Here is a 21,750-nt window from a genome sequence, read left to right as displayed (position 1 = left end):
TCAATGAGGATGTTGATGCTTGCTGAGTTAGTGCATTGTCTCCAACGTTTAACAAGGCAGCATAGGTAGGTAATCAGGATACAGCGGGGCCCTTTCGAACCTTGATCAAGCTGCTAACGATAAATCAATCCAAGCAGCAGCAAACCAAAAAGCGTCGTGAATCACATTAAACGGGCCCGATAACGGATAAACCTTGACAGCTTCATTACAGATGGGTTACGGTAGTATAGTGTACTCAGCACTCTTCGTATGTATGTATCCAGTCGCAGCGATCTGATTCAGCCATGCCCAGTATCATCGGCGCAATCTTACTGTGTACTGTGCTATGTATGCTTGTGACAGGGTAGCTTGTGAGACAGCCTAGGCTAGACAGCGATCTATAGCGCAATGGACCCCTTCTGCCGACTCCGCGGGAGGCCATAATGAAGTTGAATTCTTCAGAGGGGCAAAGGGTCCCTTGGCAAGCAGATCTGGGTTCACACGGGATTATCACAGAATCATGACACTTGGACGGAGAAGGACGGCCATGTTCAGCCTTTGGATGCGGTACACTTCTGCTGCGTGTATACCTAGAGGTATCAACGTGCGAGTGTCCAGTCTACACTACAGGGGCTTTTGAGGCTCTGCGGCCTGCAGCGAGCTTGGGCTTGAGCACCTTGAAAAGGGTGCAATGGATCGAGAGAACCATCTTCCAATCAGTTGGCCAGACACTCTTGTCATCAACCTCGACGGTCCGCTTTGCAAGCAAACAGCCAACAGCTCACACGTCTGCCAGCTGGTGCCGGAGCCAGCTTCCGTCTGGCCCGATCCCCGGCCGGCTGGGCCTCTTGCTGTTGGGGGCTTGGGGCGGGGTCCACCCACTCATTCACTGCCACTGTATCACCGACGGCACCTTAACTCAAGAGTCACCACCGATAATTTGCCCCCCCCCCCTCTTCCATTCCCCTCCTCACTGCACCATCTTTGCCGCCCCGGGATATCTGGAGAACGAGTCTTCAGCCGAGTCAGTCTTCCTGAAAAAAACCCCCCCATTGAATTCTGGTGAACTCTGAACTCATACAATCTCAGATATCCGGCAAGCAAGTCAAGCACTGCAAGCAAGCATCCGTCCTTTTGTCACTCACTCACGCACGCTACCTTACGCCACGCACGCCGCGGCTTGCCTCTGGTGTCTTTCCCATCTTGCGTTACGTACCGTCAATCGAGCCTGCGCCCGCGCCCACCACTGCAGCCGCTCTCGCCTTCCTGTCGTCGTCCTTTCTCAACTTCATCTCACCTTTTCCAGTCGCGCGCACGTCGACTCTTTTGGAATCCAAGTCTGGGACTCACAACTATACAAATACAGACTTCCCGCCTCACCACCGACTGCTTTCCTCCTTGTTTCTGATGCGCTGCATTTCTGGTGTTCATTAGGTAGACACCTAGGTCGCACGCACTCTCTTTTTCTGATAGCATGGGCGGTGTCTTTACAATGCTTCTTGTTCTTCAGCATCATTCTCCTACCCTCGATCACCCTTCTCTGCTCTAGAAGAGAACCCGACCGACCCCCGTGATTCGTCTTCTTTGTTGTCCACCAATTCGCCGGTTAACCCCCGACAAGAAGCCGGGTCATCTGGCCCCTCCATTCGACCTCATCATTTAGTTTTCTCCTTGGATGTGCTCGCGTCACCAGTCCACCAAAGGCTATCCTTACCCTATCTTCCAGTATTTCAACAATAATTCGGGTTTCACCGCGCCACATCAGCCCAACTGGATCTCAGCCAATCATGGCGACTTCGTTCTTTGGCCGCAATGAGCCTGAGGGCCGACGGCTCGGGTCTGATTTTTCTCTGATTGGCAAATGGGGAGAATCATATACTCAGCGTATTTCTTCTCACGCAGTTCCCGTCGCTCGACTCTCGCTAGCCGATCAAGAAACCTTGTTCTCCAAGACCAAGTGCGAGTTCCGCATCTGCGAGCAGCCCGACATGACTGCCAAACTCGAGGCTATTCCCTACTCGACGGTTTTGGAGCCTACCAACTGGGACGATTTCCAGAAGACGGCCGATCCTGAAGTAGTGGCCATGATGTCCCACCCCAACTACGCCAAGCTCGTACGCATGCAGAAGGAAATGAACAAGCTTGTGGATGACTCTGAACCCGAAGCCGCCCGCAGATATTGGGCTGTCCGTAACAAGGCTTCAAGTGCCGGTTGCGACGTCAAGATTGCGGACGCATACGCCCAGCAAGCCGCTGACGATTACATTGAGAGAGTCGGCCATGATCTCAAACGGAAGTGGAGGGAACGAAAACGGGCCGATCAGCGTGGGAGCGCTCCATCTCCCAGGGCCACCAAGCAGTCTGAGAAAACTGCGAGATGCCCGATGAGTGCCGATGAGATTGAGGCTGCCATGATTCAGGCGATCAAGGAATCCAACCACGCTTCTGCGAGCACGAATTCGCGCAAGAAGGATCTCAAGATCGATCCACGAGCGACAGCAACTGTCAAAGACCAAGGATTTCCCACTCCTACGACGAGCCCTACACATGGCAGTGACACTTCCGCCCGCTCCGCCCGCTCTTTTCTATCAGGGAGCCCGCGATCCTCCCACTCGACCCCTTCACCCACGCTTCTTCCGAAACCCGCAATAACCATCTTGAAGAGACCGCAGCCGAGATCTGAAACCAAAGCTATGGATATCGGCGGGAACACTGCATCACCCATCCCGCTGGCTGCGGTCAACACACCCAAGTCTGCACCTCTACCAGGCATGGGAAACACGGCTGGACTTACTTACGTAAATTTCAACGGGCCCTTCAGCGGAACGCAGCCCTTGTTTGGTCCTGGTAGCCTGGCACCTCCTGCCAACTCTTATTCAATCATCTACGCGAACAACGTCTATTATGGGCCTGTAGGTAATGGCCACGTGACGGCCAACTACACCTTTCCATGGGCGTCGCCTTCCACTCCCATCGTTGCCAAGCTCGAAGATAACCGCACTGATAGTCCGAGCACCGCAATCAGACAATCCAAGGGGTCAGCTGAGGCAGCTGTTGATACCATAGCTCAACGCCCACAGAATCAGTGCCAGGTGGCCAAGTCTCAGCCGTACAGTGGCATCACTTGTTACGAGGTGAAACATCCTCTCCTCGGCACTGTCGACATTCATCCGGCTTACTGGACAACCAAGGAAGACAAGGCTCGTCTTTTGTTCGACAAGCTCTTGGGTCTGAGAGCCAAAGATAAGGAGGTCCAAAAGGAACATGCGTCTGGAACAAACGCAGTCCGATCCAAGACCGTCCATATCTTTGTCGATCTGTCCAACATCGTCATTGGCTTCTACGATACCATGAAGAAGAGCCGTGGCTTTTCGCCACAGAAGCGGCTTAAGGTGCCATTCTCGTTCAAGAACTTTGATACCATCCTCACTCGTGGCCGAAAGGTTGAGAAGAGGGTCGTTGCAGGTTCTGTGAGTAATCACAGCTACAGGCGTCCAGACTACATGACGGAAGCCGCGGAGCTCAACTACGAGATGTGCATTCTCTCACGTGTTACGAAGCCGTCTTCTCTAGATCTGAAGAAATCTAAGAAATATGGTCGCCGCTCTGAAGGTTCGGGAGAGGGCCCTGAAACGCGCAGTGAACAGTGCGTTGATGAACTACTCCACCTGAAGATTCTACAGAGCGCTCTGGACGTTCCGAACCCCGGTACCATGGTTCTCGCTACAGGTGATGCTGCATGCGCCGAGTATTCGGACGGTTTCAAGAAGAACACCGAGCGGGCACTAGCTCGTGGCTGGAAGATCGAGCTTTACGGCTGGAAAAACAACATTGCGAAAGATTGGCGGGACCCGGAGTTCACCTCCAGATGGGGTTCTCGATTTAGGATCATCGAGCTTGACGACTTCTGTGAAGAGCTTTTGGACCTCACCGTTGAGTCGTTGTGGGCAAAGTCGCAGTAAAGGAGTCCATGGAGATTTGACTGGGCTTTTGGGAATTCTTGTCAACAATGACAAGCAAGCGTTGAACGCTTGTCGCTACCGGTTTTTCGACACCGGATCTGCATACTTGCATTTCACTTGTAATTGCATCTGCTACAAGATCTCGTTACCCTCGAGTTGTTGAGCTATCATACTCACTTCTCATCTTCCTCTTCATCCTTCGTTTTCTATTATCGCGGCATCGTCTCCGGTTCCCATTCGGCGCATATACAAGCGGTCTCTGAGACACTACTTTCTCGGCTTCTTTTTTTCCCATACAGCTAGCTGCATTTTGTTCACTCATTCACCATGTTGTTTACCATGTAAATGGTATACTGGCGGATGGTGTGACCTCAGCATTGTTTCTTCTCATACTCTTTCTTTTGATACCGTTCGAACAACTCACATCAACAAACACCAGACACAACAGGAAGCGATTTCGCAGATCGCATTCTACATCAATGCTGTCTTTGAGCAGCTGCATCGCAATCGAAAGCCTCTCTGGAACGAGAAGCGCAAAGAGTCATATTTGACTTGACTGGGCCAACACACCGGCATGGGTATGGACGACATCCTCTTTGATCCACATTACACTCCTTCTGAAAAGACAGGCTCGTTTTATGTGCTGCTTAGACAGCGAGTTGCGAGACATGCTCTTCATTTCCCCAGGCGGCAAATTTCACATTCATTGCCGACAACAACCGAACCCATATTTTTTTCATCATCCACGGGCATTCACTCTTCCACCAGGCTCTTCTCTCCCCATCTACTCCGGTTTTCTTCTGACCATATATTGTCTGCTTCGCAAATGAAACTTGCGTGCATGTGGTAAATGGTATCAGTCAACCCTGGTTGCTCAGGCTGCAGCGCTAGCTCTGGACATCCCTTTCTCTTTATTTTTCAAAACAGCAGCGACGATAATGATTCCTACAATCATGACATAAACTTACGAATGGCGCGGGCTGTCTATTCTTGGGATGGTTTGAGCCATCTGATGGGCTGAATCTGGTAAGAGGGTTTTCATGAACAAGGGGCGAGGCGTGGAATTTGAACCTACATATACAGCACAGCTACCACACGGCGTGCTATGCTGGGACTTGTGGTGTGTGGGATCTGTCCTTTAATCTCGTCACGATTTTCCCTTTTTTTTCCCCCGATTCCGGGTTACACATCACATCACATCATGGATACAAAGGAGTTGGGAAGCAAGCTTTGGCATTGGTTGGGTGGGGCGTTCTCTCTGGATGGGGGGGAGGGGGACAAAGTGGGCGTTTTCTCTATCCTACTGCAGCTGCATATTTGGTAACTCGTTGCATACCCATTATTATTCACACATACATCATGACACGCTGTGTCCATCGGTCTTGTCCTTTTTTCTTTCTTTTTCCATTACGGACCGTAGCGCGGTCACAACTCTGTCCAAGTACACATGGACCATTTATTTGGCTGGAGATCTCTCTATCATCACTATCGACTTTCTTCTATGTGGGACGGGTGGACATGCGAGATAGATAGATAGGTACACAGATAGATGGAGTTTCACCGGCTATGGTGGTGGTGATGGTGTTTGTTGGTGTTGGCAGATATGGTTTGGCATTGTTATCTCTTTTTCTTCCCCCTTCAAACAAGGGAATTAGTTGGGGAGTTAGGGAAAGGAATATTGAGCGCAAAGTGCAAGAAGCGGAAAAGAGAAATGGAAAACTGCTGGATGGATGGATGGATGGATGGATGGATAAATGGATAATACCCCGCTCAATCATTTCGAAATGCAACATGCAACAAATTATAATTATGCAGGTTAACAAACACTATTAGTAGTAGTTAGTTAGTTGCCTATAACAATGGGAAAGAGCGTCGTTTCGCCATTATGGTCGTCGTAAGTGACTGAGGTTGTTGTCAAGGTTTGCAATGTCAGAGCATAAAAAGCAATGCTGTGAGTCTGGTAAAGGCGGTGCTTTGTAGAAGTGAAATAAAGCGTACAGACAACAACTTAGCTTGGGATGAGATGATTATTTCGCTCAAAGTAAATACACTCATCGACACATGAAAACGAGCAGAATGAGCCTTTTTTTTTTCTCTTCTTTCTTTTCCGCTTCCAGACCACGACTGGTCGGTATATGGTTACGATTACGGCCTGTCCTACCATGCATGGTCTGTTTGCTCAACCAGCAAGATAGCAAAGGGACAACAAACTGCCTTCCTCCCATTGCCATGCCCACTTGGTTCAAACATATTCTCCATCTGGAACGTATGCCACCAGTGCAGTCAAAGATCAAGATAACGACCATGATGAAAGAACTACATCAATCAGATTGAAGCTCAAGAATGCATATTTGAATGCAGGACATAAACGACCTAATCAAAACCAACTATGATGATATATATGTATATAAAAGCACATCCCAAAAAAAAAAAAAAAAAAAAAAAAAAAAAAAATTGGAAAACACAATGTGTCAAGCCAGCAAGCAGCCGATTTCTAAAACGCTCCGGCTCCTGTCAACCAAACCAACCAACCAACCAGTCTTACTCAAATCAACCTATCCATGCCCATTCACCAATCCTTGTCCTTCCTTTCCTTTTTCCTACCCTTGTTGAAAATACTCCATCCTTACTAGCTCGTGCCACTTTAATGTAAAAGTCTACACTATACAGGCCTTCTTCTGTTGAATAACCCTCCACATACAAAGAAAAGAAAGAGAAAACTATCATGACATACGTATACGAGTATGTGTGCATGTATGTATATAGGTCTGGTATGATCCGAAGTTTGCAAATCTCTAGTAAGATTGCTCCTTTTTCTCTCCGACGACCGCATGGGCCTCAAGCGTTTTCCCATCGTCCGTTCCGGGAATGTTGGTTGCCCGTCTTCCCCTCATATTCTACACACCCTCTCTATTGTATTGAAGCCCAGGTAACGTATAGTAGCTGCGAGTAGAGACAGTGGCCATGAGATGGGCCGCCGAGGTTATTGGTGTACTCAATATCGTCTTTCGGTCCTTCGGTCGGTGATGATGGGCGTAGTTACTCTTACAGCTGCTCCTGCTGCGGCTGCGGTATTTGCATTTGCTGCCGCTGTTGCAACCTCTTTTGCAGTTCTACATGATGTTGTCGTTGCTGTGAGGCATAAAGATGCTGCTGTTGGTGTTGTTGCTGCCATTCCCGCGAATCATGCAACTCATGGAACTCACAAAGCTCCTTGTGTAACCGTTGCCTCTGGGACGGTAGACTCGTACTACTATGTTCTTTGTGTTGTTGTTGTTCTCCTTCTTGTTGTTGTTGTTGTTTTTGTTGTTGTTGTCCCAGCCTATGAGTCTGACAGCGGCCTTGATCTTGTAGTTGTTGCTGGGGGTCAGTATGGTCACCGACTTCCACTGCAGGCAACGACAGGTTTGAGACCGATGAGTCATAAGAGGTCGACGATGTAGTCAATGGGCCGAGTGGTTCCTATACACTTAAGCCCTGTTGATGTTCGCCCATCTCTTCCCTAATTGAGGTCATCTCCATTCCGCTTCCACGGAAACCGCTTCCGCCTTCCAGGAGTGGCTGGCTTTGTGGAGGGTTGAACTGATGCTGCTGAAGCTGTTGGTGCTGCTGTTGATGCTGCTGTTGATGCTGCTGTTGATGCTGCTGTTGATGCTGCTGATGCTGCTTATGCTGGTGTACACGCTGCATGGCCTGGGCGTTAAGGTGTGTTCCCTGGAGATGAGGCGGAAGATGTTGAGCCGGTGAGCCGCCACTGGGACCTGTCGCAGGAGGGCCCAGGGCGTTGACGGTTGATGCAGCAGAATTGGCTGAAGTAGCTATAGTCGTACTACCGGTTCCACTAGCGCTCGATGCGACTGCTGGTCCGCTGTCCGTTGTGATCGTACCGGGTGCAGTGGTGCTACTTCCTCGAAGAGAGGGTGAGTTCTTGGTAGCGGTGGTAGTAGACGGTGAATCGTTGCCGACTTCTCGATGAAGGGGCGACGAGTGACTAGGTGAATTGCTCTTCTTGCTCATCGAATCACCATTCCCACCTCGGGATGAGGTGCGCGGCGATACGCGCCCAGTCTATCCATTTTTCCACATTAGTAACGTGGGGGGCAAACAAATCCAAAGAAGGAAATTGATAGCTTACCTGCTTTGCCCATCTCAACCCACAACTGTTGCATAGATCTCGATTCCCGCTTGGCCCACGCCGCCATTCGGGCGTGTTCCTCGTATGGCAATTTGCACAATCCCTCACCATGTTACCTCCTCCCTTTCTTCGTTTCCGTTTTTTCTTGTTAGACAAAAGCTGCGCCAGCTCTTCGGCCAACATGCGATTCACCTTCTCCATTTGCCTCAGCTCGTACTGCCAGCTGGTGCAACGCGTTGTCTTGAGTTCGTCAAATATGTTATCGGCGTCCAAAGCCGCATCCTGGCCGGGTCCTGCACTGCTACGAGCTGAGACCATGGCCCCCGTACTATCGCTGCTTCCCGACTTCGACATCCCGCCCATGAGAGTGTTGCTATCACTGTCGGTCTGGATCCCTTTCATTGGCGACAAAGGAACACCGCCCGGAGACATATTCTTGACCGTTACGGTCGCGGGAGCTAGTGTCCTTGATGACGCCTTCAACAGCTTTGTTTGCGCCAACAAAAACGTTGGCCTTTGACCCTCACCACCATCTCCGGGGTAGAATGTTGTATAGGCCTGGAGCACCTGGCCACGCTTGTTTTGCACCTCATGCTTGCAGCTCGCGATCTTGCCCTTTCTAGCTTTCTCTATCGTCCTCCCAAACTCGGCTCTGGATTCCTTGCGCATGAGATCTTGCATGCTGGTACCTTGGAGGTTCTCCGGGAGCAAATCCAGGAGCGACCGGACATTCGACGAAACGAACAAGAACATGCCTGATGTCGAGACCTTGGTCCAAATTTCGCTGTCACCAATACCGCCGTTGAGTTCGAGGTCCTTTCTGTGTAGAGCAAAAACGGGGCGTTTTCTCCCCACAAGAATGATACACTTGCGACCCTTACCCTGTTCGTTGAACAATGTTCCGTGGCTTTCAAACCAGGTATAACCACTGTTCTTTCTCCGAATTCTGAAGACTATATTGACTGGAGTGTGTTGCTGGGCCTCTTTCAACTCCCTCGTCACCGGCACGATGTCGGACGGGTGGCAAATCGAGGACAGCGAGGTCCCAACGAGGTCGCTGGCATCGTACTCCAACACTTTCTTACAGGCCGGAGATAGGTATAAGAAGAGACCCTTGAGCGACAACACATGGACAACATCGTCTGCGTTCTCCAAAAGCATCTTATCCCAGGATTGTTTGTGCCAGTCGGATGCAACACCCTTCGAATTACATTGCTGCAAAAGTGTCGAAACATCATCAACGCCCAAAGTCTGGCCGTCGGCAGGCTCCAGTTGCTTCTGGGTAGGTGGCGTCCAGATGTACTGCCCGATATCGCTGTGGGTATAGTTGACCTGCATGGGCCCATTTCCTTCCTGGCCGATTATGGCATCAGGGCATTCCACGAGATCGATCTGAAATCCAATGAAATAACGGATTTCTTCGGTATCCCAGGGAATGGGAATCATGGTCAACAAATTCAGGAAAGGCTTGCCGCCCTTCCGATAATTGATCAGACTCTGCTGAATCTCCTGGCCCTCCGCGATGGTCTTCTTGAGCGTATATACGGCGTTGTTTTCGACAAATTCGCGCTTGGTGCCAGCCTCCACATTACCGTCGGGGGCCTGCAAGAAGCGGCAGTTCCGCCCGACAATCTCGTGGCGACTATAGCCCGTGAGGTTTTGGAAGTTATCGGACACATAAATGATGGGGCAATCGTTGAGTGTTACATCACAGACGACAAATGCACAAGACATGTCCACGGCACCGAGCTTAAGCTTTGGGTCCTTCCTCGATGCCACATACCACAACGCCCTCAGCATGTCGAAACCGCTTTTGGAGTAAATGCTCTTTGTCTGGGACGCTCCTCCACCTGACGGCGTCGAGGTAAATGGCGCTGGGGTGGGGGCATTGGTGACGCTCGGCGGTGGCGGCGGCCCAATTCGTATTGTCTGTGTTGTTGCGGATAAGGACGGAGACTGGAAGGTTGTCGCGGGTGTGCTTGCCGCATCCTGTGAGACTGGTGTAGCCATGCCTTGTGCAAAGTTGCTGACACCCGGGGTCATTGCAGGGGTCATGGCCGGAGTCATGGCCGGAGTCAAACCGCCCATGTTTTGTTGGGCCTGGTGAGAGGCGTTGGCATCGTCACCTCCACCAAAGCCCTGCTCCATGGTCATCATCTCGTCGTCCTGCTTATTAAGCCCAGGGGTGGGATGTACGCTGGCTGCGCTGACGGAGCCACTATCCATGTTCATGTCCATGGAAAAATCGGTGCGAATAGTGTCGAGTCCGGCCGAAGAATAGGGGTTCTCGATCGGGGGAGAGTGGTACATGTTGAGGTTGGGGTAAGTCATCATGTTGCCCATAACATTGGGCGACATGTGCGAGTATCCACCGCTGTGGTCCGACATGGCCATGATGTTCTGCCCTGCATACGGGCTCGAGTGCCCTGACATGCCCATGCCGCCAGTCATGTCCCCGTAATTTCCTGACATATTATCGAGTTGATAGTCCGAGAAACCATCGTTGGGGTTCGCGTAATCAAACATGGACAACCTCCTAGTCTGGCCCCCATAGGGCTGGGGGACACTCCGCCTTCGATGCATTTCGTCGAGGTTCTGCTGGATGATTTCATCAAGAGAGTCGCTTCCTCCTGACATGGTTACATCTGAAGCGTGAATCGTGCTGTTTCCTTGATTTGTAGTTGGAGGCGTATTCATCATGCCGGCATTGCGATGCTGATTGGTTTTTTGTTGCTGCTGATGCTGATGCTGTTGTTGCTGTTGTTGCTGTTGTTGTTGTTGCTGCTGCTGCTGCTGCTGTTGTTGTTGTTGTTGTTGCTGCTGCTGCTGCTGGTGCTGGTGCATTTGATGCTGAAGCTCCTCAGGAGACAGCGGGGAACCGTAGTAGTTGTTGTTCATGGTGGCTGCATCGGTCGCCCCAAGCGATTCGTAATGGGTTGACAATAGAAACAAGCTCTTAGCTAAGAAGCTCTCTCTCTCTCTCCTCTCTCTCCTCTCTCTCCTCTCTCTTAGGATTTGGTCGTAGTATAGGTGTGCTAAAAGGTGGTGCGCCAGGAAGGGCCGGGTCGGGTGATCACATTGAGGGACCGTGGGTGTCGTTGCTGCATCGATCAATAAGCCGTCTGATACTGGTACCTGCTTGTCGGTACGAAGCTGTCACTCAAGCAGACGGGAAAGGAAGCTCAGACGTGGAGACGCAGACGGAAGGGGAGGTGGGACGGAACGTGCGGAGATGTAGTGTGGCGGCGGACCCAAGCATAGGGTTGGAAGTTTGTTTGGCTGTCGGAAAAAAAGAATAAAGTATATCTGTATCCGTGTGCGTATTCAAGGCAGCGCCAGTTATCTAGGTGACCAGGCAGCGGTTAGCTGTATGAAAGAGAAAGAAAATCAGGGCCTTCTTGGCAGGGAAGGTGAAGTGTGACTCGGGGTAGGTAAGCAAGGACGAAGCAGCGCAGGGGGGGACTGGGAATGTCCAGGAAACCGGCATGCGGGCACGCGGTGCAGTTGTGTGGTGATTTGGGTAGACGGAGCGGAGCCGGGCGATCGAGTGTTACGCGTACAGTGCGCTCGTCCGTAGCCTTCTTGCCTTGGACCCAAACATGGAAGAAGCCCGCTTGAGCGACACAGGGGATCGATCACCTCAGCTTCTTTCTAGGTACGCGATGGATGGGGGACGACTCGGAGATGACCAGACGCCGCCGGATCACGGAAGCAAGCGCAGGCTGCAGATTGCAGAGGGGACGCACGTGGAATGCGGACGTACTGGGGGAGGACCCTGAGCGAGCCCAGGAGGGGAAAAAAGATGAATGGAGACGCTATGCTGCACCAATAAGTGGAAGGAGACGAGTGTAATTAGACTCGAGAGGCTGAGGAGGGAAGGGTGGCCGAGGTGGCTTGCAACGAGCCCGGCAGTGTGTATATGGACTAAGCGTGGAAACCCTAACGAACAAGGGCCGGGAATAGGTGAAGAAAGAAAGTATGGACTATCTAGCTGAATGGCCACCAGGATAAGGTAGATGTGATGTGGTAGTGAGTGTACTGTAGGTAGTGTCAAAGTGTATAGCAGTAGTGGGTGTTTCCGGGATGGATGGCATCGATGTGGTGCGTGGTTCTTGGCTGGCAGCTGAGCTTCGCAACGGAACGTGGAGAAAAAAAGAGAGTTCCAACATACGGGATGGGAAAGTGGAAGACGGGATGGAGGAATCGGAATCCGGCTCTGCCCTAACAGCAAAGACGATGGGAGCCCCTCTGGCCGTGGGTTTGGCAGGACTCGGTCTTGATTGGTGGCCCAGAGACGGGACGGTCGACGAGTGACGTTGCGTCTATCGAACGGCGTGTGTCCCGAGGGCTGTGAAAGGTGAGAAGAGGCGAAAAAGAGAGGCCTTTCTTTCTTTGCCCAAGCTGGAGGGAAGCGTGTGAGGGAAGCCTGGGAAGCCCCCGGGTCGTCTGTCAAGTCCAAAAAAGAAACAAAAAGAAAAAAGAAAAAAAAGGAAAAAAAAGAAAAAAGAGGGTAGTATGAGGTTGTTGCCCAAGGAATGGGTCGGGTATCACAGGGACGAATGTTTTTGGGAAAGCAATTCGACGCAGGACTGGACCATGGTTGACTTCAGTTCGTTGTGTGATGCAATGGGCATGGAGGTGGCCGCACCCACGTCTTACAAGTGCAGTGCACCACAAAGTGCAGTCAGTCAGTCAGTCAGTGCCTTTGAACTCTATGAATGAGAATGAACCGCAGCCGGCCGTTGGTCCCACGGTGCAGATTCACTGCAGCTTCATTCACACGCGAATCCACACTTGATAAGTAACGCTTCCGGATTAGGTTGTAGCCACTGGCCCTTCCTCAGGAAGAGAGAGACCTGATAGGGCGGGGCCCCTTTGTACTCGCCGTTCCCCTCTTGGCGGCCCAGCAGCCGACGAACGGCAAACCAAGTGAAGGAAGGCTCAGGAAGCTCACAGACACCCCGAGCGGCCAGACGAAGTGGAAGGTCGGCAGACGGGACCTACACTGCACTACACTACACTAGCTACATATTTGCGCGCCCCTCTTTTTTGAACAAGTCTTGTCTTGGCAGCCACTCACACCAAGTCACCACCACTTCTCGCGGTCGAGAACATCACAGGGGCCTGCCAATCCCGCACCGCTTCCCCCCGCCGGCCCCGCGGCCCCCGGGTTTTCCTTGTGCCCATTGGCCCTCGAGAGGGGTGTCCAATGTTAGCTAATCCACCCCGTGCCCCATCTCCAGCGCCGCAAAATGGGAGAAAATGCGCCCTTTTTTGGGCCCAAAATGAGGGCATTGCAATGTGTGCTGCCCTGCCTGCCCTGCCCTGTTTTCCACCGTCGCCCATGATCCCGGCCCGCCATCTCGGGGTTACGGACTCATCGCCGCTCGGCGCGCCCCGTCCACGTCGTCGCCAATTTGTTGGGTCAGAATGATATCATATGCAAACATGTCGTGACCTTCTTCACAGCCTCCCCCAAATCCCATCCGCTTTGGGAATAGGACCCTGAAAAAGTTGAAAACCCCATCCAGAAAAAAAGGTGCATACGTATAACCCCTCGCCCCATCATATACACTACAGTTCGGTACATGGCGCCACATGCTGCACCCTATGTACTGTGTAACCTAAAGACTTGGCAGCATTTAAAGCCGGCGGAGGCCCCGCGAAGCCGACGTCAGTCACCATGCCAATCCCTCAACCTCCCTCCCCCCAAGACGGCGTCTCTTGGCAGATTCCGACATGATGACCTCAGCACAAGACACACCGAAAAAGGACATGAAAGATGAAGTAAAAGAATATGAAAGCCCATATTCCCCCTTCCCATGACCCTTTGTCCATGTTCACGACACACCCGGATTATCGGACATTGACCATGAGGTTGACTCCACAGCAATGATGCTCCCTTGGTGTGGAGTGAACATGATCCTGCTAGCACACACCCTGCTACTGTACCCTGGCATTGCCCTGCCCTGCCTGGCAAGGAAGCGCCAGCCGAGCCACTCAGCTAGAATTTTCTGGCAATTACGCTGCACCCCGAACTTTTTCGGACTGGCTTTTGACTAGTCGCATTCTGATAACGGACGGGAGGGAGCGTGTGTGTGTGGGAAAGTCGAGAACGTGAGGCTCCTCCGAAAAGAGGAGTGTCGTTTTTGAACGACGGGTCTCATGAGGTTCAGTTAGGTGTGCCCGACTTTCGAACGAAGGGGTCCCGATTCTTTTCACGTACACTATTTGTCAAAGCCCTCCCCACCTTCACAGCCGATCGACAGAACCCTAGCATGGAAATCGCGATCGCCCTATGCTCTCTTTTCGTGTGCTTACATATACGAAAATATCCTCTCCTTCGTCCACTGGCTTTGCTTCCTTTTAGTGTACTTTTCCACAGCATCTTCGCACTATGACTAAGTATGGAGAACAGTTAGCAAACCAACCCCCTCGAACCTGCAACCCACAACTGCCACCGTACGCAGCAAGACATGCGTTCGCATGAAAATCTATTGTTTGAAATATATTCAGCGCCTTCCGCAGTCTCGAAATGGAAACATCAGCCCGACTCGCTCTGGACGGAATTTCAAACAACCATGGCGCGGAATAGACTTACAACAATCGTGTGTGACGAGACACACTTTGCGCACACCGTCGTCCACTAGCCCAAAATTGAGAGCTTGTCTCGGTTCGGCAAAAACGGCCCTCGATTTCGCAGCGCGTTTTGCTCCTCTTGCATCAACATATTTCCCACCATACCCGCCATGTATCTTCATGTTATAAATTCGAGAACACTCTATGCATGGAACATTTTTTTTGATACCCGCCACTCGCAAGATCAGTCAGCATGGACGGTTTCAACCATTAGCTTGTTCGTTCCTAAGCTACCTCTAGGTAGGTAGCCAGCACCCAAGAGTCGAAAAGCTGGGCCAGCCCTGGACGAGCGAGTCAAAAGTACTTACTTAGTCTACACTAACACACCGAAATCCCCCCGATGATCTCCCAATGCTCCCTTCCCTCCCCCGGCCCAAGCAGTGGGCGATGGCCCAAAGCATTACAAAACATGGGATTTTCTCCCGATTCGCATACCAGCGATCGATTTCCCCCATCTGCTCATTACCACTCTATTTTCTTCGAATTTGCAATGCAAATCCAGGAAAAGAAAAAGGGATGAACAGAAAAAGAAACACTACACACGTGTACACCGTCGATCTCTCTCTCTCTCTCTATCTTTCTCACCCTTGTGATTGTGATTGGAAAACCAGCACACAAAGCAGGACAGACATTCAAAGCCCACCCCCCCTGATTGACTCCTTTTCGAACCAACAACATCTTGACCGTCTCGACTGACTGACTTTCTTGACCCTTTTTTACGTCGACCCTCTTTCTTTCTTTCTTTTTCTTGCCCTGCCCGCCTTCAACCTATCATTTGCCTCCCCACAAAAACTCGTAGCACACCTGAGACGGGCCGCCGCCGGTTCGTCCAGTTCCCGTCCTTCTTTCTCGCTACTATTACTCATCAACACTCCCACTCCCTCCTCCCGTCCTCCGCTCACGGGAATTGCTGCCAAAGACTACTCTACACTACACTACACTACACCACATACACTACTACACTACTTCTAGTATAAGTACTGTCAGAAAAAAAAAAAAAAGAAAAGGCACATTGCGAACCCACAATGTCCACGACGGGGGGGCCCGACCACTTAGGTACCTAACCAATCGGTAGGTAAACCAAACAATGATAAACAAGTTGCTCCACCAAATGACGTCGATTGTCGCACTTTTTGATTATTTCTCAAATAGACTAGGTAGAGAAAGGTATAATAGCCTCACACCCCCCTGGATGGACACTTGCGTATTATAGTGTACAGTACTAGGGCAAGATGATGTTTTTGGAGTACACCTATCGGATGGCAATAGACCTCGAGTACATAACCTTGCCGGTAGCGTAATACAGACATATGTAGTGTACACACACAAACGTAGAAAACAGCCAAGGTACAGATAGTGTCAGAGGGATGATGATATGACCATGGCACACAATTGAAAGTTGTAGTGTCCTATGCACCCATTCCCGTTCAGAACGGGGGACCCGGACCCAAGGTTTGTAAAATTGGTGTGGCTGCTTTAGTTGGACCCCAAAGAAAAGACCCCTGATCAGCCTCCATCTGGGTATGTATCGAGGGTACCATGTAGACTACAATGCCATACTGCAGATACCCGCCGCTATCAGATGCTGGTGGTCCATCAACTCCATTGTATTCTACCTATTCAAGGACCCTCGAGTACCTGTGAGCTTTTCCAACCAAAGACGCAACACATGTGCTCATGTAGCAGTAGCAGAGATCCAACCCTCCGATCTCTCCTGTATCCCACCCAAACTACTGGTAAAAGGCAAGATTGGAACGATCCATGTTACTTAGGTATCCTAGTCATTTACAAGTGTTTATGTGATTTTATACGTGTGTGATAAATGGTTACGTGCGCCGAAGGAACGTTATGGTGTGCATGGTATCTCCATCAAATTCACATTTCCGCTTCGACTCCTCTCGCCTTCTTCCCTACATGACCAAGGCCATCAACAGCCTGATTGCGTGCTCAAGTATTTCTCCACGCTCTTACCATGATTTCCCTACCAGTTCCTGTCGATCCCTTCTGGTTCCATGCCATCTATATCCTGATTTCCAAGTAGATCACCATCTTCCTAAGTCGACGTTTTGCTTTTCCTTCTCCTACGTCCATCAGCGATGTCATCTCTCTTCCACAGCCACTACCTCCGACACTTCTTAACTGCTAAACCGCTCCCGAATCAACTGCTGAGATTCGGGGCCAAATTGCTGCAGTACGGGGTCGGGCGAAGTACCGGTTGCTTGCAACAGGCTCTTGACAGCGGCAATCACGCGCGCGAGGGTCTGTCCGCTCAAAACGTCCACCTCAAGCGCCTGTGCGACGTAGTAGAAAGCTTTAGCGGGTTGCGAAATAACGACAGGATGTTGCCTATTTGCGGGTCAGTCGTTTCCAGTTCGCCATGTCAGGACAAGAGACTTACTTTTCAATCAGCTGGGTCATGAAAGCATACGCATAGGGCGCCGCTTCCTCGTCGTTCAAGACCGGCAGAGTCTCAAACCACTGTGTCGCAACCTGGTCGGGGTTGGCGACTTGAGAAGAGTTGAAATGCAGAATCTTGGCGATGGCAGCGCAGGCATTCTCCGTAGCGTACACATTGTCCTCGTTGCGCGCATCTGGGATCTGCGTAGCCTTGAAGAGAACTTCGACGGCTTGGCCCACCAACGGCGCCCAAGCCTGGCCGCCATGGTGGGCAGCCACACCGATGCCATACGCAGCCGCTTGACGAATAGCGGGAGAGGCATCCTGGCAGCCGAGGAGCAGAGGCTCCGAGATATACTGGGCGTAGTGAATGCTCTCAGCACCACAGTATTCTAGAACATCATCCATAATGCACAGTCCCCACTGTCGCTGGGTGGTATCATTCGAGCTCAAGAAGCTGCTGTAGGTGGGAAGCAGGCGGCTCCAAGCGCTCAAGAAGCTTGCGCCGTGGTACTTGAAAACAGCATGGAACGCCTTGTTCATGTCCGAAAGGAGAGTCTGGTCATCCTCAATGGCCATCTGCATCTCTTCCGACTCGTCCTCGCCATCTTCACCTCCTTGCTCCTCCTCACGAGCGGCTGCCCGATCCTTGTAATCCTCAAGAGTGGAGTGGACACCGTCGATGAAGCGGCCCATGTGCGTCTCATCGAGGCAGGCAGTGCCGATGACCTCGATGGACTCATAGAAGCATTGATACATCTCCGCGAGCGTATCAATGGCAGGCTCGGCGCTAAGAACGTCGAGGAGCTGAACGACGGTGCTGGTCCACAAGCCCTTGAGCTCGTTGGAGCCGGGACCGTACTGCTTCTTGTATGAAATGAGCAATTGCGGAACTAGCTTCGCAGACATGTACCTGACAGGATCGTGGAAGAAGAAGGCCAGACCAGGAAGAGCAATCTTCTCCATGATGTCTGCGACATAAGGCGCAAAGTCACCCTCAAGGACCTGAGCGTACACCACGAGCAGCTCGATGGCCATGTTCTTATCGTCCATGGTGCTGGTACGGATACCAATAGTCTTGCCACGGAGCGGGACAAGCTCCCACCCTTCCTCGGTCTGTAGCTGCTCAATCTGCTCGTCGTCTTCCAGAAGCTGGATATCGGCCTTGGCGCTAGCAAGCTCGAGGAGTGGCGGCATAACCTCGGGCAAGTAGGGAAGGAAATCCCTACCCAACACACGGCACATTCTTCCCCAGCAGTGCATGAGGTACTGGGCCTGAGGATCGTCGGGATCAGTGATGTTTTGCTGGATGCTGGCCAAAAGTTGCACTAGCGCCATGGCATCCGCACCGAGACGCTCCTTTCCAACCGCAAGGGCGATCAGGGTGGCGCACTCCATCGCCTTTGCACGGAGGAGGCGGACCTCCTTCTCATTCTCGCGCTGCAACACTCCCATCAACAGGGGCATGAGAGTATCATAGTACTTGGCAAATGCCTGCTCTGCGGCGTCAGCGATGGTGGCGATGGTAGACAAAGCCTGCTCTTGGACGTAACGCTTTTCATTCTGAAGAAGCTGGAACAAGTGCGACAAAAGGTTGTCGAGATAAGGCTCAAGGACACTCTTGTCAGCCTCCTCACAAAAGTTCACAAGCGCCGCAGCAGCATGTGACTTGACCCGTGCCTCGGGTGCGTTAAGGACGGGCACAATGGCCGACAGCACAATATCGTAGTACTGCTTCTGCATAGTAGGAGCAAAGTCGGTGCTCATCTGGCCGAGGGCATTGCAGCCAGCCCAACGGACACGAGGATGGGGGTCCTTTAACGCCGGGACAACCAAGTCAAGGACCTGCCTCAGTTCACCAATCATCTCCTCGCGGCAGCCTTCTGAAATGGCGGACAGAGCCATCAAAGCAGCGTGACGGTCTCTCCAAGCCGGGGAGTTCATCATGCTAGGCAACCAGCCGAAGATGGGACTGAGAATAGCGGCACCTCCGAGCTTATTAGCCAGACGATCGAGACACTGCTCACCTGCGACATGGTTGGAGTCACTCTCGTCGGTGTCGAGCTGCATAAACGCCATTAGCACAGAGCCAATGTATGGGCCCCACAGAAGTTACAAGTGACCCAACAACTTACATCGTCGCAGCTAAGCCATTCGGCCGCATCATCGTCATCCTCACCAAGATCCGTCATCAAGCTAAGGCACTGTGTGATCATATCCTTGGTATAAGAAGCATCCTTCTTGCACATGGACGGAGCGTAATCGGCAAAGGTGGCCATAAGTTCCAGCGCATTTTGTCGGCAGAGGTCTGTGAGCTCCTTGTCTTGAATGACCGAAATGCTGAATCCAACAAGAGTCGAGAAGACGGTCTTGAACATCTTGGGGGAACTTTCGGCCAAGTCGATGAGAGCGATGAGGGCCTGGCTAAGGTCGTCCGAATCTTGCGAGTCCTTGATAGGAGGAAGGATGTTGAGGAGCTGAGGAAGGAGCTCGAAGTACTTGGCCTGGTTCTTCTTTCCCAGGCTGCGGAAAAAGGCCGCAAAAGCCTCCATAGCAGCAAGCCTGACGGCAACCGACTCGTCCGTGAATGCTTTGGCAAATGCCATGGCTACGGCATCCTGATGTTGTTTCTCAATGATGCTAGGGGTAGCGTGGAAAATGCGGAAGGCCGTCTCGCGCTTGCCAGCATCGGGTGCTTGGCTGAGGTTGAAGAGAGTCTGAAGTAGTTCTGGCCAATTTTGGTCATTGTCATAATATTGCCTAGCAACCTCGGCAACCGCATCACCAATCTTGTTGCGAACGTTTCTGTCTGTCTCGGCAAGGATGGCCTCGAGAATCTTGTTGCGGACAGCGACGGCCTCGTGGTTGTCAAGGGAAAGAAACATATCGGTAGCAGCCTCGGAGGTCGGCGTGGCTTTGCGAGTTTTGAGTGTTATCCGGCGGAAAATGACGGCGGCGAAAGAACGGACCTGCAAGGTTCAAAAACGAGTGAGTTATATGTGAGCAGTGACACGCTGAGGCGACCGGCCCAGCAAAAGAGGGTTGCGAAGAAGCCATACCGAAGCGTCGCTTGATCCAGCAATCTGCTCAGCCAAGCCCATCAAGAGGAGGCCAGGCCGGGAGCTGGTCCAGTTGTTTTGCAAGTGCTCCTCAGCCTGAGAGCGAATGTTGTTGTCGGCCGACTGAAGAGCCTGGAGCAGCTGGCTCAGCTCGGCCGTAACATCGGCGGGAAGGACCGACATGATGAATGATGTATGTTGCGAAGTAGAGTGCTAGTTGTGTCTAGTTGGTGCCGTGGGGTCGGGGAGCAGAAGAGTGAATCGCAAAGCACACTGCACTCCTTACACACAATGTGTGACCCTGGGTTATCGTCGGTTGGTGGGCTCTGGAAGAGGCGGAACGTGGTTAACGATGTTGGCCCAACAACAACATCAGAACTCTCGCTAAAGTCTGATACGGATGAGGACTGGGAAAAAGGCGGGCCAGGGAGGACGGACTTGAGGTGGACACGGCAACGGTGCGGATGGAGAAGCAACTCGAGTGCCAAGTTGATGATGGATTGACGACAGGCGTCGACGGTGACCGTTAGTGATACCGAGACTTGAATGAATTCAAGTCGCGATAAAGGACGCGTCCGAAACTCGACTTTGCTCCAGTCAAAGGTGGATTTGGATTGTCGAGAATTGGTGATTTGATGGCTCTAGACTGGCTCGAAAGGGTCGAGGGGAGTGGGAGGGGGGGGGGCATGGACCGTATGAAAACCGAATGGACAATATTTTTTTTTGATTGGGTCTGGGTCAACCCGAGCTCATGAATGGAGGGGGCCGAGGGGCACACGGCACTGTAGCGTACAAAAGTAGGTGCCTCTCGGCATACCTAAAGGTAGCATAGGGCAGGCAGACATTCTACCTCTACCTCCCGTTACCTAGGTAGGTAGAGGTAGGTACCTACCCCATAAGCGCCCAGGTTCCCCCCGCCGCGTCGCTAACATCCCGTTAGAGCACAGCACCGTTTGCTATGTGATCACCTAGTAAATAACTATCAAGCGGCAGAGGTCCGCTAAAACTACGGAGTGGGGCAGTGGCATCTTGAGATGGCCACCGGTTCTGGCCGTTCCTTCCTCCAACCTATGGAAAGCTCCAGGGCGGCCCCAGCTTCCACAACTTGTGTGCCCAGGCTTCCACTGCCGGGTGGGTAGGGCGTCTGTGATGATCATGATCAACAACATGGAAGGGAAGCAGGACTCGGAGGTGAAGGCCCAGATGAAATGTAGGTGACAGAAAATGGTGGATAGGCCTGATCTAGGTCTAACCCCATGGAGTTCCCTCCCCCACTGGATATGGATGGACTTTCATCGACAAAAACCTAATTGCGCCAGGCTGCCTTCAGTTCGCACCTCAGCCTACCTCTACTTGCCTACCTGATCGCCTCTGGGTGCAGCGCAGCAACGGTCAACAGGTGACAGCCTCAGCCCTGTCCTGCCCTGCAGGTGACCTTATCGCCGGACACTACCTGTGTACAGACTATCCGCACGCCTTAGTGTGAGAGTAGCCTGACAGTCAGTGACGAGAGGGAGGCTAGTGCTTCCCGCGCATAGGCTAGACAGGGGCAACCCCGCACCATCACGTTAAGGTAGGT

At 51.9% G+C, this 21,750-nt stretch overlaps 3 protein-coding genes across 6 annotated transcripts; 1 reads left to right on the top strand and 2 right to left on the bottom strand.

Annotated features, from left to right (window-relative positions):
* The first annotated feature begins 945 nt into the window (after nucleotides 1-945).
* Nucleotides 946-5,823, top strand: NCU02355 (hypothetical protein). Its single transcript, XM_954683.2, has 2 exons — nucleotides 946-1,003; nucleotides 1,069-5,823. The coding sequence occupies exon 2, from the start codon at nucleotides 1,767-1,769 to the stop codon at nucleotides 3,939-3,941; it is 2,175 nt and encodes a 724-aa protein (XP_959776.1). The 5' UTR covers nucleotides 946-1,003; nucleotides 1,069-1,766; the 3' UTR covers nucleotides 3,942-5,823.
* Nucleotides 5,824-6,277: 454 nt separating this feature from the next.
* On the bottom strand, nucleotides 6,278-12,731 carry wc-1 (white collar-1). Of its 4 annotated transcripts, none has more exons than XM_011396850.1 (3): nucleotides 11,823-12,149; nucleotides 8,077-11,419; nucleotides 6,371-8,009 (listed from the first exon to the last, which is right to left on the bottom strand). In XM_011396850.1, exons 2-3 carry the CDS (start codon nucleotides 10,972-10,974, stop codon nucleotides 7,404-7,406), a joined length of 3,504 nt encoding a protein of 1,167 aa, XP_011395152.1. In that variant the 5' UTR covers nucleotides 10,975-11,419; nucleotides 11,823-12,149; the 3' UTR covers nucleotides 6,371-7,403. The 4 variants fall into 4 exon arrangements, with proteins under 4 accessions (XP_011395151.1, XP_011395152.1, XP_011395153.1 ...); XM_011396851.1 differs by having other exon boundaries at nucleotides 7,238-8,009; nucleotides 11,840-11,863; XM_011396848.1 differs by lacking the exon at nucleotides 11,823-12,149 and adding an exon at nucleotides 11,637-11,660 and having other exon boundaries at nucleotides 7,238-8,009.
* A 3,728-nt stretch (nucleotides 12,732-16,459) lies between these two features.
* Nucleotides 16,460-20,855, bottom strand: NCU02357 (importin subunit beta-3). Its single transcript, XM_954685.2, has 4 exons — nucleotides 20,172-20,855; nucleotides 19,248-20,081; nucleotides 17,114-19,176; nucleotides 16,460-17,061 (listed from the first exon to the last, which is right to left on the bottom strand). Exons 1-4 carry the CDS (start codon nucleotides 20,352-20,354, stop codon nucleotides 16,851-16,853), a joined length of 3,291 nt encoding a protein of 1,096 aa, XP_959778.1. The 5' UTR covers nucleotides 20,355-20,855; the 3' UTR covers nucleotides 16,460-16,850.
* Between the last annotated feature and the right edge of the window lie 895 nt (nucleotides 20,856-21,750).

The sequence above is a fragment of the Neurospora crassa genome, linkage group VII, assembly GCF_000182925.2.
Source record: "Neurospora crassa OR74A linkage group VII, whole genome shotgun sequence".
NCBI classification, from domain to species: domain Eukaryota; kingdom Fungi; phylum Ascomycota; class Sordariomycetes; order Sordariales; family Sordariaceae; genus Neurospora; species Neurospora crassa.
The sequence above is the reverse complement of the archived record's forward strand: the minus strand, read 5'-3'. Positions and strand labels throughout refer to the sequence as shown.